The sequence below is a fragment of the Rhamphochromis longiceps genome, linkage group LG14, assembly GCF_057381845.1.
Source record: "Rhamphochromis longiceps isolate RC_006_pf linkage group LG14, R_longiceps_female_GT1.1, whole genome shotgun sequence".
NCBI classification, from domain to species: domain Eukaryota; kingdom Metazoa; phylum Chordata; class Actinopteri; order Cichliformes; family Cichlidae; genus Rhamphochromis; species Rhamphochromis longiceps.
Genome location: NC_140570.1, coordinates 27,941,793 through 27,959,465, shown reverse-complemented (window position 1 = coordinate 27,959,465; position 17,673 = coordinate 27,941,793). Strand labels below are relative to the sequence as shown.

At 43.9% G+C, this 17,673-nt stretch overlaps 1 protein-coding gene across 1 annotated transcript; it reads right to left on the bottom strand.

The window, feature by feature from the left end:
- Positions 1-467: 467 nt before the first annotated feature.
- LOC146654291 (extracellular calcium-sensing receptor-like) lies at positions 468-4,999 on the bottom strand. The gene is made up of 9 exons (XM_085429316.1): positions 4,893-4,999; positions 4,324-4,618; positions 4,075-4,161; positions 3,515-3,784; positions 3,092-3,298; positions 1,997-2,272; positions 1,668-1,895; positions 1,465-1,588; positions 468-1,378 (listed from the first exon to the last, which is right to left on the bottom strand). The coding sequence occupies exons 1-9, from the start codon at positions 4,997-4,999 to the stop codon at positions 468-470; spliced, it is 2,505 nt and encodes an 834-aa protein (XP_085285442.1).
- Positions 5,000-17,673: the final 12,674 nt, after the last annotated feature.

Sequence of the window (17,673 nt, the reverse complement as noted above, 5' to 3'; positions counted from 1 at the left end):
AGTTTGAAAGTTGAGACCTGTATTTGAGTCCTGCCTGAGTTGTTTTCGTGAAATGATCAGCATGGTTTTGATCACCATCAGTTCAAGACAGACCACATATACAAGAATATAGAGTAAAACTGCTAAATGAATCCAACTTGAAAGCTTAGTTTATTAAAATAATTTCAATTACATTTATCTTCCTTAATAGGTTAGTTTTAGAGTGGAGGGTAACAAAGTTAATGCCTATCTTTGAAAAGTCTGGTTGCTTTGTATGTAAACTGCATTGTAAAAGAACAACAGCAAAAAAGACTGAATAACTTTCTTTAATATTTAACATTTTTCAATTACTTCTTTATTTAATATTTGGTCTATACTGTGCAATATATACAACACACACACACACACACACACACACACACACACACACACACACACACACACACACACACACACACACACACACATATTGACATAAACTGAAAATTTTATGACACAATCCCACGGCCCATAACAGCTTTCTTTGTGTTCATCTCTGGTCTCAACAGGATTATGTAACATTTGGGTCCAAACAGTGTGATCAAGAGTCCAAAACTTGAAGCAAGAATGGCAAATACCTCCACTGCATCTGCAAGATTTCCTGGCGAGCTGATATAAGCAGGAACAAAGGCCACCCACACAGCACAGAAGATCAGCATGCTGAATGTGATGAGCTTGGCCTCATTAAAACTATCAGGGAGATTCCTCACCAGGAATGCAATTAGACAACTGAGGAAAGCCAGCACACCAATATAGCCCAATAACACTGCAAAACCAACAGTTGACCCAACTGCACACTCATACACTATCTTGTCATTGTGGTATTGGGTGTTTTTATGTGGAGTTGGAGAGGAAGAGACAAGCCACGTAGTGCAGATGGCTGCCTGAATAGATGTAAGAAATAGAACTGTTCCTCTCTGCTGCATTGCACCAAACCACTTCAGACTGGTTCCCCCTCCTGGCTTGGAGGCTTTGAACACAGCCAGAACAACCATGGTTTTTACCAGGATGCATGAGACACAAAGCACAAAGCTGATCCCAAATGCTGCGTGTCTGAGTTGGCATGTCCACATCCTGGGTCGTCCAATGAACAAAAGTGAACACAGAAAACACAACTTAAGTGACAACAATAGCTGGAAACTAAGTTCTGAATTGTTGGCACGTACTATAGGTGTTGTGCGATGGTAGATAAAGATCCCCAGAACAACAGCACATATAAATGTTCCCAGTAAAGAGGTTGCTGTCAAACAAATACCCAAAGGGTCATGATAGGAGAGAAACTCTGTCTTCTTAGGAACACAGTAATCACGCTGTGGGTTCGACCAAAAATCCTCTGGACAACTGGTGCACTCCAAGGAGCCTGACAAAGAGGGGTTGATGGTTAAATGCATCCTATATTTCACAGAAATTAAATCAATTATGTCATACAGAATGATAAACACCCACTGCTCTTGTTAGTGATCTTTCCCTCAGAACAAGGGATGCAGTCAAAACAGCATTCGGGCTCTCTCTTCCTTCTCACCATGTGGGTACCAGGAGGACAACTCTCACTGCATACTGATCGAGGTGGCTATTGGACATAAAAAATAAATATTTATTGCCTGCTACAATTCTATATACTGTAAATGTCAAATAAAAACATATCTAACCTTTTTGGATTCAAAGTTCCAGAAGATTTTGCCTTCATCAAGTATGAGTTCTTCACCTTTGAAAGCTGACCTTTTGACCTCACCTACATTTTGAACTTTAGTCCTTCCATCAGGGAGCCACAACCAGTTAATAACATCATAAATTGGTACCACATCACCATTCTCATCAAATGACACTTGATCCCCAGATGGAGTGGTGAAGTTTACCTTTTCCATGTAATAAACAAGCTGTTTAAAAAGGACATAGAATAATTAAATTACTTTTTGCACCAAAAGTAATTATAAAGCAAATGATTTATTCAAAGGTGGTGTGTAAAATTATATCACACCTGCCAAGGCTCCAGTGACTGTAAAGTGGCACAGCTGTCCCCACTAAAAGGCCCTCTTCCTGGCTTGCACCGCAGCATATCATCAAGGGAATGTGCAAGAGCATAAACGGCTTTGTACACATTATACTCAGGCCTCAAGTTGGAAATGTCCAAGTACTCAGTGTCAACATTTCCTAGATCTTCCTGTCCAGTGCATATTGCACCCCCACCTTCCAGCCAGCCTGCTGGAGCTGGAGCAAATCTGCACTGAAATGTAAATTCCCAAAACTGATTCACCTGAAATATATTGAAAATTATTTGCTACACGTGATGAAAATATATATTTGTTGTGACTATCACTATCACTATGAGCTGTTCGCACTTAAGTAAAAAGCACCATCACTTCATGCGGATACCCTTTCGGAGCCAGCTGCGGTCGCAAGGCTGGAGCCGAACAAAAACACCCTGATAACGACTGCGTTTAGTCTGTTCCTTCCTATTCCATGTAAGGCCACCTGGGTTGGCTGGAAGACTGTTTACTTAGCCTAGCAGGGTGAAGGACACTTTCTCAGCTGAACTCTGGACACGCACACACATACATATACACTGATATGCACACACTCATCCCCCCCCCTTTCCAAACGCCTTCAATGCTTGTTGCCTCTTGGGAACACGGCGGTTCTGAGCCCGCGCTGGAATGGTAGCGCTGGGAAGGATGGCTGCTGTGGTTGCTTCGGATTACTCCTCACCCCCCACCCGACCCTGTGGCTTGTCACGTGTTCCATAATGTTGTGTCGTGGACATTTATGTGCTTTTTTGTGCAGAGGAGTTTTTTTGTTTCCTGTTCTCATACTGTCCTCCCAGGAGCCCAGTATGAGTAGAGGTCTCTCTTGTACTTTCCCATTGTAGTGTATATTTCAGTGTTTTTTTTTCTTTAAGGCTACTGATCTCTGAGCTTTATCCCCATGTGATGTCTGTGTTATGTGTGTAAGGTAAGGGGGGGGGGGGGGGGGGGGGGGGGGGTCCTATTTCACTGCAGGGCAAACTGCACGTGACGAATAAAGCCTTGATTGATTGATTGATTGATTTGATTGATTGAAAGGGTTCAACTCTCACCATGCTATTTCCGTAGCTACTGTTGTGATGTAGATCAGGACGTATTTGTAACAGGAATTCCCTGAGCCCTGGTATTTCTCCTCGACGAATGGTGATACCCAGTGTACCACCCAGGTATGGCATAAAGTGAGGTGTTTGGAGCACAGCAGATTCTGCCCAGGCTTCACTGGCTATCCATTGTAGGCCAGTCACATTTTGCCTTACTACCTGTGAATTAAATTAGACCAAATCTATGAAATGATACTATAAGTAGAACTTCTTTAGTGGCATTATTATGCCAATGAGGCAGCTATTCATCTTGTAAATAAAATTTATGTAATTATTTTCTGTACCAATTCAAATAATGATGTAATACGTGTTTTACATGATATGGTGATTCAGACTTTTGTAACTAGTAATAATTAAAGTGTTTTAAAGCCAAACCTCTTCCATCAGGCTTATCATACGACTAGGAATTTCAAAGACAATGACAACTCGAGCTGTGGATTTTTTCATCACATCAACAATCCTCCTGAGTTCATCTGTGTCTTTGTCCCAGGGTAAAACCTCAGTGTAGGCCAGGCAACCTTCACCAGACACACTCAGCTCAGACTGAAAGGATCTGGCTGCATGAAGCCCATAATCATCATCAATCACAAGCAGACCTGCCCAAGTCCAGCCGAAGTGCTTTAGAATCTGAATCATTGCACGTACCTAAGTGAATACAGATGAAAGGGTAAGGGCATTAAAAAGATTTAAAATAAAACATTTCAGTGTATTATGTGTTTATCAGCCTTCACAGAACCGCATATATATATACGTATATAACTGCAATTTAGCTTTTTCTCTGGGATAATACAGAAATGGAGTGTAGTTGTTAAAACTAATCATATTATCATTTCAAACATTTTGATATCCTTTTGTGTTCTCCCCCTTTACACAAATATTGTCTTCTTCAAAAATACTTTTGTGTTTCCATTGTTATTTTGGTGACAAATGTTTACCTGGAAAGCATCACTTGGGATCGTTCTAAAGAAGGATGGATACTTTTGACGGTCACTCAGGCAGGAACATGTGGCAAAATAACTCACCTGTGAAAGATACAGACTGTATATTGGAGAGCTATCCACGTAGAAATATCGTAACTTTGTCATCATGACTGCATTATTTTTTTATTCATAAAATGGTTTTACATTTTCAATTATATCAAACTAATCCATGAAAACAGTCACATGGTCAAGTAGAAAACTTACCATAGGTACTCTGTACAAACCTAAGACGTTGGAGATTGCAATAGAATTTGTAGAAGATGAATCACCCACAATCCCTACAACTGGAGGATTTCCAACACATGTATCATCTACTACAATTTGATCCTCTTGACCACTGGCTAATGACAGTGCTCCCCGGAATCCAATTCCAAGTTCAAGGCAGTTATCATAAAGAGTGTATCCCAGAGTCACATTAGGTAGCAGGTTTGTGTTTCTGTTGATCTCATCAATAGCAAACGCCATGGTTTGTGCGAGCTTAAATCCTAGGACATACACACTAAGACAAGAAAAAGTTATTATTGAATAAACAACAAGATTTTTAAAATGTAACATATGTTGCAAAATTACTAATATTATAAACAATTAAGAAAATTCAACAATAACAATTAAATGTATTGTTTAACATTAATAAAAGCAGCTGCATTTTTCAAGATACATGCATTTATTTCCGAATGGCATAGTTATTTTAGATACAAAATATTTTCTTTGAATTAAGTTTGATAGTTTTTCTTTTTCTTTTTTTTTTGTAGTTTTTTTTCCGTCATTGTTACCCATGGCAAGTAGGCTGTTGTGGCTGTGAGGTAAAAGACAGATCAGAAACACTTGAAAAGTGGACTTGAAACAGTCCCCCCAGAACCACATCTCCAGTCTTGTGCATCTCATTTAGATGAAACTGTCCCTGTAGCTGACAGGAAAAAGAAAACTGAGGAGATGATACACTAGTAGTAACACAGGAATACAGTAAAACAAGCATGACTAAATTGTTATGCAAAGATGAGCACATGGCAGCTTTCTGCATTTTTTACACCAGTCATTAAGTTTTATTGTTTGCCATTCTCTTTTATTGACATGCTGTGTTGTTTAGTTTTGCACACCACCCATCAGAGAAGAAGGCGGAGCATACTTTTCATTTGAGATTGCGTCAAGCAACCTTACCAATCAAGGGACTTAAAAGAAGAATACCAAGAATTCATGCTTAATGTCTCAACAAGGCCATATTAAAAACTTCTATCCATATTTGAATTGAAACAGAAAACACAATAGTTGAGTGGGCAACAAAAATATATGAAAGCGAAGGAGGGTAAAGGGACCACTCTTGGTTTTGATAAGTTTATGTTCCTTCTAATCATAACCCATATCCACTGTCATTCTTTATGGGAGTGCCGAAGTCTAGAGTTCTAAGATGGGGACACAGTCCAGCTCCTCCCTAGGGCACCTCCTGCAACAGACGAGCCCACAAGAGGGCAGACCCATTTTTATCTCTTCAAGCTGCACCTGACCAGTCTCTGTTGATTAAGGTCCAGCCATTAGGCACACTCCCGTAAACCCCTTAGCATTATTTGGTATTGAGATAAAACATGTATTGCATTTTTAGGTCTATGTATGTGACTCACAAAAGGAGTTGACTTGGAAGTGAACAACTGGGACTTTTATTGCCTCAGTACAACTCATAAACACATACAATCACAATCAACCAAGTTTGTACACTAATAGTGCTTTTTTGGGTGAATAGATGTAAAAAAAAGAAAGAAAAGTTTGTCTTGGACTTTGCTGAAGCTCTCTTAAATGAATAAAACAAATTAAAGTCTTCCCATCCTAAAGTTAGAAGTTTCCAATCTGAATTGTCCTTTAAAGTTTGTTGAAACCCATACTGTTAGGGACGTGTCAATGTCCAGACCCTATTGTCTACTACCTGGGTAGGACTAATAGTGCATAAGGCATATCTGAAATCCAAGTTATTGCTTGAATCAGTTCTTCTGAGAATTCCCATATTCTGATTGCATGGCTGGCTACACCATTTCACAATCATCCATTTTTTAAAATCTATTTTTATTATAGTTTACAACATTGCAACTTGTACTTGTCAATGTTCACAAGTAGGACAGTTACAGGAACCGCAATGCAGAAATGTAGATTAAAATAAGAACTGCAATTACGAAGCACAAAACAAAACTAGGAAGCAAAACAAAACCCAAGCAAGCAAACAAACAGACAACAACAAACAAAAACAAAACAAAACAAAAACAAAAGCTTTATGTAATATTAAATAACATGTGACAAACTTAGTGTTAGGAGGTGGTGGGTAGGTGTATTGTTGTTGTTTTGGGTTTTGTTTTCCTTTTTGGTTATAGGTAGGCGAGGCGGGGCTTGATGGCATTCCAACACACCTGCGACGCATCGGACGTCATCTGTGAGCGCTTTTAGGGAGCAGAGTCACGGACGTCTGGTGCCGGAGTATTGTCGCTGTCACAAGTGGTAACGAGTTAGCACAGGCTGCATCTGTTGATTTTACGCTATGGAGCTGTATGTTTTAAAGGATCCACGTTTCGCCTACTTTTCTTTGTCTTAGCCTGTTCCATCGCCTGCCCGCCTACCTAGGATTTTGTGTTGACTATTGTGGATCCGCGACGGAGTGCTACGTACCATCAGGCGGCGATCACCGTAGCGACTGACTGTGGTTTGGGTGGTCAAGTAAGCTCTCCAACTCTCTCCGTCCACTTGTGTTTAATGTTCGGCTATCAACGGTATGTCATAAGCCCTGTTTTGTTCCCTGTTGTCAGGTAGCTCCGGTGCGTCTGCTGCCTACCTGCATGCTTCGACTCCGTCTCATCGCCTCGGTGTTTATCTCCTGGCACATTTTTAGTTATCACTGTATATAGCCCCTTCCCTTGTAAATATTCCCCTTACTCGTGTATATAAAAACTTGCATCACAAACTATTCTGCGTCCGTGTGTGTTTCTGCCACGTAATCCATCTGTGTAATCCAGCACACCTAACACTTAGCCATAAATGAACAAAACGAGACAGACCTATGCTAAATTATTGAAACAGTAAAGCATGTATGGGTCGCCAACGCTCAATAAACAATTCTCTCTGAATCCGCAGAGCATATGTTATTTCCTCCATCTGGTAAATTTCTCTTACTTTATCAATCCACATATTATATGAAGGTGGGTCAGGATTCAGCCATTTAATAGTGATACACTTTAGTGCTGCTGTAAGCAAGATTCTTAAGAGATACTTTTTATTGTTTCCCGCAAAACAATTTGGCAATACTCCTAAAATGGCTAGCTGTTGGTCTTTTGTTAATGGTTGTTGGAAAACTGTATTGAGAACTTTAAATATGTCATTCCAAAGTGAACAGATTTTTGGGCATGACCAGAATATACCGTATTTTCACGACCATAAGGCGCACTCAAAAGTCTTAGATTTTCTTCAAAAAGTACGGCGCACCCTATAGCGCAGTGCGCCCTGTGTGTTGTAATGAGGACGTAGTAGAGAACACCATGAGAACGCTAAAGGGTGAAGTGTGGCCGAGTTGGAGGAAAGACTCGAGCGGTGGATCATCGAGCAAAGAACGAGCGGGAGAAGCGTTTCGACGGTCACCATTCGGCTAAAAGCAGTTTCACTTTCACTTTTTATGAAACGGTGCCATTTTTCCATCAGGACCGGAACTACGGTAGCGCAGCAACTTCCAGCGGATTATAAGGAAAAGCTGGCCATCTTCCGCTCCTACTGCAGCAAACACATCGGCGACAAAAACATCCAGCCCAGCCACATCACTAACATGGACGAGGTCCCGCTCACTTTTGACATCCCGGTGAGTCATACTGTGGAGAAGAAGGGGACCAGCACGGTAGCGATACGCACAACGGGGTATGAAAAGTCTTCTTTTACTGTTGTGCTTGGCTGCCATGCTAATGGACAGAAACTGCCGCCTATGGTGATTTTTAAGCGAAAGACTTTGCCTAAAGAGAAGTTTCCAGCAGGAATCATCATTAAGGCAAATGAAAAGGGCTGGATGGATGAGGAAATGATGAAAGAGTGGCTGAGGGAGGTGTATGTAAGGAGACCAGGTGGTTTTTTCCACGCATCACCATCGCTCTTAATCTGTGACTCTATGCGTGCCCATCTCACAGCCGATGTGAAAAAACTAGTGAAACAAATGAACTGTGAGCTTGCTGTCATTCCGGGAGGCCTGACAAAGGAACTCCAACCCTGGACATCGGTGTGAACCGCCTGTTCAAAGTAAGGCTGCGAGCGGCCTGGGAGCGATGGATGACCGATGGAGACCACAGTTTCACCAAGAGTGGAAGGCAGCGCCGGGCGAGTTACGCCACAATTTGCCAATGGATTGTACATGCTTAGGCTAACATGTCTGCTGGCACTGTTGTTCGAGCTTTCGCAAAAGCCGGCATCATTTCCGAGGAGCCGCACGGCACGGAAAGTGACTCTGACGGTGAAGGAAGTGAACCTGGCATGTTTGATGGAGATTTAGCGCAGCTGTTCAATTCAGACACAGAGGATGAGGACTTCGATGGGTTTGATGATAAAAATGTGAGTACCAAACTTTGTTTTGCTCCTGCTTTATTTTTAAATATGCACACTTGTATGCTTGTGTGTTGTTGATGATGACGATTACCGATAATAGAAATGTGAGTAAGGTACCGAACTAAGGTTTGCTCCCGCTTTATTTTTAAATACGCATACGGTACTTGTATGCGCCCTATAATCCAGTGCGCCTTATGTGTGTGTTAAATACAGTAATGGCACACATAACTGAGACTGCGCCTTTTTTTTTTTTTTTTTTTTTTTTCTTCGCCTGTCCCGTTTGGCTCTTTTTCCATCAGAATTGTTGTCTAAAGGCAAAGAAAGATGCCCAACGGATTTACTTTACCAAATTGACCATCCCAGCCTTGCCGTAATGGTCCATTTGATTCACCATTTATTGTTTACTTTATTTTCACTTACTGAATACGGGACAGACTTGACTGGGGGAAAGAAAGAGGGTAAGAGAAACAGCTGAGAAGAGGGACGGGGGAGAAGGGCAAAAAACAAAAACCAACAGAATGAGCAGAAAAAAAAAAGAAATAAAAAATGCATATATCAATCACCTGGATCACCAGCTGAGAAAGAAAAAAGAAAACAAGCAGAAGAGAACAAGAGTAATAGAATAAACAGCATCACAATGATATATGGGAATATGACAGTAAATACTAAATATTAAACATTATTGTGCAGCACATAAGATCAACAGAACACAGTGTGCTTTGAGGTAGGAGCCAAAAAGGGTGTAGTTTGTGGGTGTGATCACCCATGTGTACACCTGTGAGCATGGACGCGCTTGTTTTTTTTAAAAGGTTCCTTCATGTAATGATCTGCTAGAGGGTGTGGGGGAGCCACAGCCCCGTCCTCCAGGGCATGAAGCAGGTATGGAGGAGATCTGGGGGGCTCTTCAACTGGTGGGGGAGATGGTCACATCTTGCAGGAGCTTTCCTCTCTTCAGGAACTCTCTCTGCAGGAGGGGGAGATACAGGAGAGGTGGAGGAAGATCTCAGCCTGGGCGTTTACTGTCTTATGTAGTCTGGAAGATGAGTGGATGGTGGGGTAGGTGCAGTTTTCTCTGTGGTGGGGTTGGGTGGACTGTCCCGGGCTCTGTGGGGCCGGGAGGCACTGCTGCACTGGGCCCCGGTCTGGATGGGCCTGGGCCCCCTTTCCCTGGCGGGTCGCGGAGTGTGGGAGTGCCTACTGGGGTCAGCGGGGGAGCTGGCCCCAGGGAGGGGTTACCTGCCCCTCCCTCCCTTCCCTCCCCATCTCCAGCTGCCTCCCTCTTCCCGCTCCACCACAACCACCCACACATGCAGGGCCTTGGAGTAGGGGTATGTCACCAGGGTGCTGAGGAGGCTACCCCCCCCCCCCCCCCCGTCCCCTTCTGGCTGCCTCTGCCTCAATTTTATCCCACAACTTAGACATTCACATTATTCACACTCTCATTACACATACATATAGGATCTTGGGGGTGGGCACAATCACGGAGTCCAAATTACCATCAGGCTGTACACCTCACCCCTGGTGTCGTTGCCCACCTCTCAATTTTAAATACACTTAGACATTGAGGGCTATCAGGAGGGACTATGCGCTTACATGCTGCTCCTTGGCAGGTAGCTCCATGCCCTCCTGGGTTTTAATTGCACCTTAGAACACACATGCATCAACACTACAATGAGTGGGTGGAGGGAGGTTTGGAGTCTTCTCCCACCCCCATTCTCTGCGGCCTGCTGGAGCGGGAGGGCTAGGTGGAGTTGGCCGTCCGACTGCGGTCTGGAGTGTGGGGCCTCCCTGCTGCTACGGAGTCGGGGTGGTCTGCCTCTCCCCACCGCAGGGAAAAGGGTAACACCACCTGGGTCTGGGTGCAGTTCCCCCCTCCAGGGGCAAGGGTACCTAGACCCGGTTTGTAGAGTATGCTTGGGGAGTGTGATTGTGTGTACAGCGTCTCTTTATGTCTGTCTCCACGTTGGTTGAGTGTGGAGTGAGTGCATATGAGAGCATGAGGGTGGGAATGGATGTTTGTGTCTGTGTGTGCCTGTATGTCTGTGTCTATATGTCAGGCTGGGTATCAGACGCCACCTCTCTGGGGACACCTCAGGCCCTCCAAGGTTTGGAGGCCTATCTCCACCTACCACCACTTCCCCTGCCGGTGGCGGACTCCCTCAGGTGTCGGTGCGTTGGTGGTTCTTTGTGTCTGGGGGTGGGCGTCCAGGTACACACCGGCTCACTCCTTGGCGGCCGCTTATCGGGGCCTGGAGCCTGGGGCTCGCTCGGGCCCCTTCGGGGGTGGGGTGCCCCCGGCCTCTCGGCCTGGGGCTCGGTCACTCAGGCACAGCTGGCGGCCGGCGGAGCTCACGGGCGCGTCACTGCAACTCCCCCTGGCTTCTGCTCCGCGGCTGCTGAGTGAGCCCTCATCTGGGACTCTCCTCAGCTCTTACTGGAACAGTGGCGCGGCTGCCCCTCTGTTGGTCTTCCATGGTCTCTTGTGTTCTGGGGGCCTCTGGATGTCTGGAGTTTTGATCTCCTCCATACCTGCTTCACACCCTGGAGGACGGGGCTGTGGCCCCCCCACACTCCCTAGCAGATCGTTACATGGAGAAACCTTTGGAATACAAGCGCGCTGATCCACACAGGTATGCACACGGGTGTTCACTGCTCGTAGACCCAAATTACACCTTTCTTGGCTGCTACTTCGAAGCACATCTGTCCTGCGTGCTGCACAACAACATTGAATATTTAGTATTTACTGCTGTTTACACTTAGCTAGATTAATGCGATGGTGTTGTGTTTAGTATGTTGCTTTGTTTTTTTTTTTGTCTTTTTTTTTGCTTGTTTTCTATTCTTCTCTCAACAGGTGATCCAGGAGATTTTTTTTTCTCCCCCCCTTTCTCACTGTCCCTCTCCCCTTCTGTTTTTCCTTTCTTTCCTCTTTCTTTCTCCCTTTCCTATCCCTCACTCATGTCTGTCCCGTCTGTAACATCTGAAAATAAAATATAATAAATAATAAAAGCAAAGGTCGACCAAATGGACCAATACGGCAATGCCACGATGATCCATTTGGCAAAGTAAATCCATTGGGTATCCTTGTTGGTCTTCAGACAACAATTCTGATGGCTAAAGAACCAAATGGGACAGGCGGAAAAAAAAAATAGGTATTGAGGAGATCAAAACTCCAGACATCCAGAGGCCCCCAGAACACAAGAGACCAAGGAAGACCAACAGAGGGGCAGCCGTGCCACTGTCCCAGAAAGAGCTGAGGAGAGTCCCAGATGAGGGCTCACTCAGCAGCCGCGGAGCAGAAGCCAGGGGGAGTTGCAGTGACGCGCCCATGAGCTCCGCCGGCAGCCAGCCGTGGCTGAGTGACCGAGCCCCAGGCCGAGAGGCCGGGGGCACCCCACCTCCGAAGTGGCCCGAGCGAGCCCCAGGCTCCAGGCCCCGATAAGCGGCCGCCAAGGAGTGAGCCGGTGTGTACCTGGACGCCCATCCCCGGACACAAAGAACCACCAACGCACCGATGTCTGAGGGAGTCCGCCACTGGCAGGGGAAGTGGTGGTAGGGGGAGATAGGCCTCCAAACCTTGGAGGGCCTAAGATGTCCCCAGAGAGGTGGCGCCTGACACCCAACCTTACATATAGACACAGAAATACAGGCACACACATATACAAACATCCATTCCCACCCTCATGCTCTCATATGCACTCACTCCACACTCAACCAACGTGGAGACAGACATAAAGAGATGCTGTACACACGATCACACTCCCCAAGCGTACGCTACAAACCGGGTCTAGGTACCCTTGCCCCTGGAGGGGGAACTGCACCCAGACCCAGGTGGTGTTACCCTTTTCCCTGCGGTGGGGGGAGGCAGACCGCCCCGACTCCGCAGCAGCAGGGAGGCCCCACACTCCAGACCGCAGTCGGACGGCCAACTCCTCCTCCTAGCCCCCCCGCTCCAGCAGGCCGCAGAGAATGGGGGTGAGAGAAGACTCCAAACCTCCCTCCACCCGCTCATTGTAGTGTTGATGCATGCGTGTTCTAAGGTGCATTTAAAACCCAGGAGGGCATGGAGCTACCTGCCAGAGAGCAGCAGGTAAGCGCATGGTCCCTCCTGCTAGCCCTCAATGTCTACGTGTATTTAACCTTGAGAGACTGCGCCTTTTAGTACAGTGCGTCTTATGGTCGTGAAAATACGGTATGTGAGTGGGTTCCTAAATAAGTACCACAATTTTGCCAGCAGGTGTCAGGATTTGTAGGCTTCATTTTGGCAATTATCTCTGGGGTTCTAAAATATCTCATGACCACCTTCCATTTAAATTCTCTCCACAGCCCAGAATTAGTCACAAGATGGGCTTCACCGAATACCTCTTCCCAGGTGTCGTCTGAGATTTGAGTGCCAGTCTCAGCTTCCCACCTTGCCTTAATATTCAAAGTTGCATTTGTATTGAAACTCATAAATGCGTTATAAAAATTACTGATTAATTTTGGGGAGGAATTACTTTGAAATATTTTTAGAAATAGTTCCTCAATGGATGAGGGTTCCAAAACTTGCCTCCATTGTTTATGTTTTGTTAAAAAGCTTCTTAGCTGCAGAAATCTAAAAAAGTCAGAAGAAGGAAGCCGAAACTGACCTCTCAACTGTTTAAAGGAGCTCAGGTGCCCATTCCTCACAACAACATTTTCTGTTCTTAACAAGAGATCATTAGCTTCTTTTCCTAGTCAATGACTCATACCACATCACGAGAGAGCTACAGAATCTGTGAGATGTCGTCTTTCAGCCCAGAGGGCGTGTCTGTTTACGTGCTGTCAGGTGAGACGAGCTAAAGAGCTTTATCTGCTCTCATTTGCTGTTTTAGCTGTTTGGTGGTTGTTGAAATAGTTGTGAGCTTTAACCTGAGATTCTGGGGTTTCTGGGAAAATACATTTATATTTAAAATTCAGTTCAGGATATAATTAATCAATATTGCAAAAATATCAAGCTAAAATCACTTTGAATCAGGAAATCCATCCTAAATAATCACTGTTTACAATGAAAAGTGCCATTTTCATCCTTACATCTTAACAACTAAATGTACCTTAATATACAGTGCAAATACTTAAAAAAAAAAACAACCCTAGCCTGGCTTTTTAAGAATGAACCTTTTTAATATAAACGGTGAAAGTACCTATATTTAATTACCTCCCCCTACTGTGATATGGCTAGGGGGCATTCTCATAGCTGAGGTTTCTGAGCTTAATCGGCTAGTAAAATACATTATCTAAGCTTAGATCTCACGGGAAGGGACAGACAATGCTTCCTGTGCACAAGACGCAAGGTCATAAACGCAAGACAGCCTGACAGCACTCCCGTGTGATAATAATAAGCAATAGCTTTAAATGACGAAAAGGGGTTTGTAGCCTTGTATTTCACATGGGTTACACTCATCAATGGTGATGACATAGTACCTGATGCTCTTTATTTGATGCTGCTAATGTGTCAATAAACAGAGTATTACACTGCTCAAAAAATTAAATAAACAATAATTTGAAAACAGATCAGATCTCACTGGGGGAAATTTAGGGGGAAACTTAGAAGTTGAGGCTGTCTCCCCACTGACCTTAACATTAGTCTATTGAAAGATCGAATGAGCAACACCAGAGACTTCAGTTGATAGAACAGGTGGAAACACAAAACAGTCACTAAGAGGAGCATCATGGTTAGCAGTCTCTGAACTAGGAACAACTAGGAGCACGGGGTCTAGTGGCACAGCAACAAAACAATCAGTCTCTGACCCTGTTAGCTTAGCAGTGGTTGGTCCAAAATCAAAATGCTCAGGCTGAGCATGAGAAAAACAGTCACTTTCACTCACCAACAGGGTTTTCTCAGCATGATGGTGGTGTGAACGCCACTTCCTCCAGGAAGAAGGAGGAGGCGTATTGGGCCACAAATCCTCCGGAGGGTTGTGCTCCGAATCCTCCGGTGGGCCAGGCTGAAAATCCTCTGGCACGCCGTGCTGCGGCTGCTGCTCTGGGCGAATGTGCATGACCTACAGACCCTTGCGGCAGGTTAAACCTACACGCGTTTATTTCAAATCCTTGCGGCGGATTAGACCAAAACAGTGTTTTCTCACCAGCAGAGAAGGCAGATCTTTTTAGTGGGGTGACCCCAGTGAGGAAGACCTGGTGACCTGGTGAATGGGAATCACCCTGATGGCAAGGATCGAAAGTGAACTCAGTAGTTCTATAGCCCAGCTTCAAACCCGGAAGTGTCACAGAACTGGGTCTGGGACCCAGTGTGTTTTGATTAGTTATATATTTGGATTTGTTGGTTTTCATGGTTTTGATTCTCATTATTGTTTTCTGCTTATGTTATATTCTTAGTTTCTAGTCCTTAGGTTTCTGTTACCTCGCTTTCACTGTGTTCCACGTTTCATGTTCCATGTTCCCATTCCCTCGCCACTCCCTGGTGTATTTAAGCCCTGTGTTTTCAACTGTCCATTGTCGCGTCATTACCCTTTCTGTGCTGTGTGTTTCCTCTGAGCTCCTAGTTTCCGTTGTTACTCGACAACTCCTCTACTCTCTACTACTTCTCGTTCCTAGTTTTCTAATTTCCAGTCATGTTTTCTTTCGTGTATTTTGTATTCAAGTTTTTTATAGGGTAATAAAAGCTGCCTCCTTTAGTTCATCCCTACGTGTCGTAAGTCCTGCCCTGCATTTGGGTCCTACATCCTGCCTGCCATAAAGCCAAAAAGCTGGAGGGTCAGGTGAAACTAGATCTTCAACTTTAAGCCACAAGCCACCCAGCACAAGAGGAACAGAAGATAAGGGAGTCATTCTGTGGGTATGAGGTAGCATATTTGATTTCAGGTAAGGGGAGATAATTAAACTGAAGGTATGTAGTTGTCCCTTTACATAGAGCACCATCCAACCAACCATCCAATGTTTGTCAGAAGCCAGCATGGTGCGCAACAGTCAGCATAGAAAACAAGACCTTCCTCTCCCCAGTCACTTGCTTAAGTTCATCCATGGGGATTCTGAACCATTCACTGGCAAACACTGGTGAGTTTGCCAGTGGAGACCTAAATTATTCAGAAAAGGCTTGGGGAAAAGAGTTGGCTTAATATGAAACCCAAATTGAGTTCTTTGGTATCAACTTGAACCGCTTTGAGAAGAGAAATGCTGAGTATGACCCAAAGGACACCACCCCCACATTCAAGCATGGCTCTGAAAACATATTTTGGGCTGTTTTTCTGCTCAGAAAGATATGATGCATGGGTGCATCTGGTTACTCTAGAGGGTTAAGATCATGAAATGTCTTAGCCACTCTTCAGACCTAAGTAACATAGAAAATCTGTGGAGGGCTCTGAAAACTTTGAACCTAAAGGATTTAGAGAATTCCTGTAAAGAGAAGTAGGGCAAAATCCCTCATGACATGTGTGCAAACCTGGTGACTGACTACAATAAACATTGTACTACAGTGATTGCCAACAAATGTTTTTCCATCAAGCCCTCGTTCATGGGGATCAAATAGTCCTTTTTGTCCTTTTACTTAGTGTCATAGGGCAGCACGGTGGCACGGTAGTTAGCACTGTTGCCGCACAGCAAGAAAGTCCTGAGTTCAATTCCACCATCAGGCCAGGGTCTTTCTGTGTGGAGTTTGCATGTTCTCCCCGTGTTTGCGTGGGTTCTCTCTGGGTACTCCGGCTTCCTCCCACCGTCCAAAGACATGCAGCTTGTGGGGATAGGTTAATTGGATAATCCAAATTGCCACTAGGTGTGAATGTGAGTGTGAATGGTTGTCTGTCCTTGTGTGTTAGCCCTGCGACAGACTGGCGACCTGTCCAGGGTGTACCCCGCCTCTCGCCCTATGACAGCTGGGATAGGCTCCAGCGCCCCCCGCAACCTTGAAAAGGAGAAGCGAATGGATGGATGGATGGACTTAATGTCATGCAAATCAATAAATAAAATCTAAAAAAAAAAATACAAATTAAAACATCCTAAAATGAAGCTCTCTGTCCCTTGAATCCTAAACAGCACTATCATAAAGCAGCTGTCTCTGCTCGCCTTTCTGTAAAAGTCCCTGCACACCACTTCTACACAACAATGTAACGTTGACAATATAAGAGAACAGTAAAGTATATGAAGTGATTTATGATTTAAATAATTTAACAAATGCTTCTTGACCATTTTGATTGTACATATTTTATTTGACGTTTCCAGTTGATTTTATAGTCTACAAAAAAATCTGGTATACTCTCTATCTCTGTTTATCATCACATTTACATCCATGCCTGTCCTAGAATTTCCAATTATCATAAATTTTGTTTTGCTTAAAATCAGTGATAATTTCTTTTATCTAACAATCATTCTAGTTGAGTCAAATTTTGTGAGGATCTCCAAAAAGTGCTGTTTATGCTCTCCATGACATAAAATGTGTTATCCAAAAATAAATTGAACTGTAATATATCTAATGCTCTACATCATTTTATACAATATCGTGAGTTTTGGGCCCAATATTTACCCATGTGCACCTTCCCAACCAATGCCTTGAGGGAACCTTTTTGTGATTTGGTGCTATATAAATAAAATTGAATTGAAGTTGATAAAAGCTCTGGCTGTGTACTTTCTTTGATCAATACAATGTTTTGTGTTTATGTGTGTAGCCAGTCTCTATTATGTGAACGACGATGTCATTTTATACAAGATCGTAAGTTTTGGGCCCAATATTTACCCAAGTGGCCTTCACAACCAATGCTCAAACATTTTGATGAATGTTTACCCATCTTCATAATTTGTTGCTTGTTGTTTAAATAACTATTCACCTCTCTAATGGCATTTCCAATTTATTAAATAATATCTGGTCAATTGCATCAAAAGCTTTTTTCAAGTTTCAAGTTTCAATGTATTATTGTAGGGTCTGCCTTACAATATAAAGGCCTTGAGGCAACCTTTTTGTGATTTGGCGCTATATAAATAAAATTGAATTGAATCAAATTGAATTGAAGTTGATAAAAGCTCTGGCTGTGT

Bases quoted from the DNA above. Each gene is read 5' to 3' on its own strand.
- LOC146654291 (XM_085429316.1), bottom strand. From the start codon at position 4,999: ATGCACAAGACTGGAGATGTGGTTCTGGGGGGACTGTTTCAAGTCCAC. The intron at 4,619-4,892 runs GTAACAATGACG...TTCTTGTCTTAG, and splicing joins CAACAGCCTACTTGCCATGG to TGTGTATGTCCTAGGATTTA. The intron at 2,273-3,091 runs GTGAGAGTTGAA...AATATATTTCAG, and splicing joins GTAGCTACGGAAATAGCATG to GTGAATCAGTTTTGGGAATT.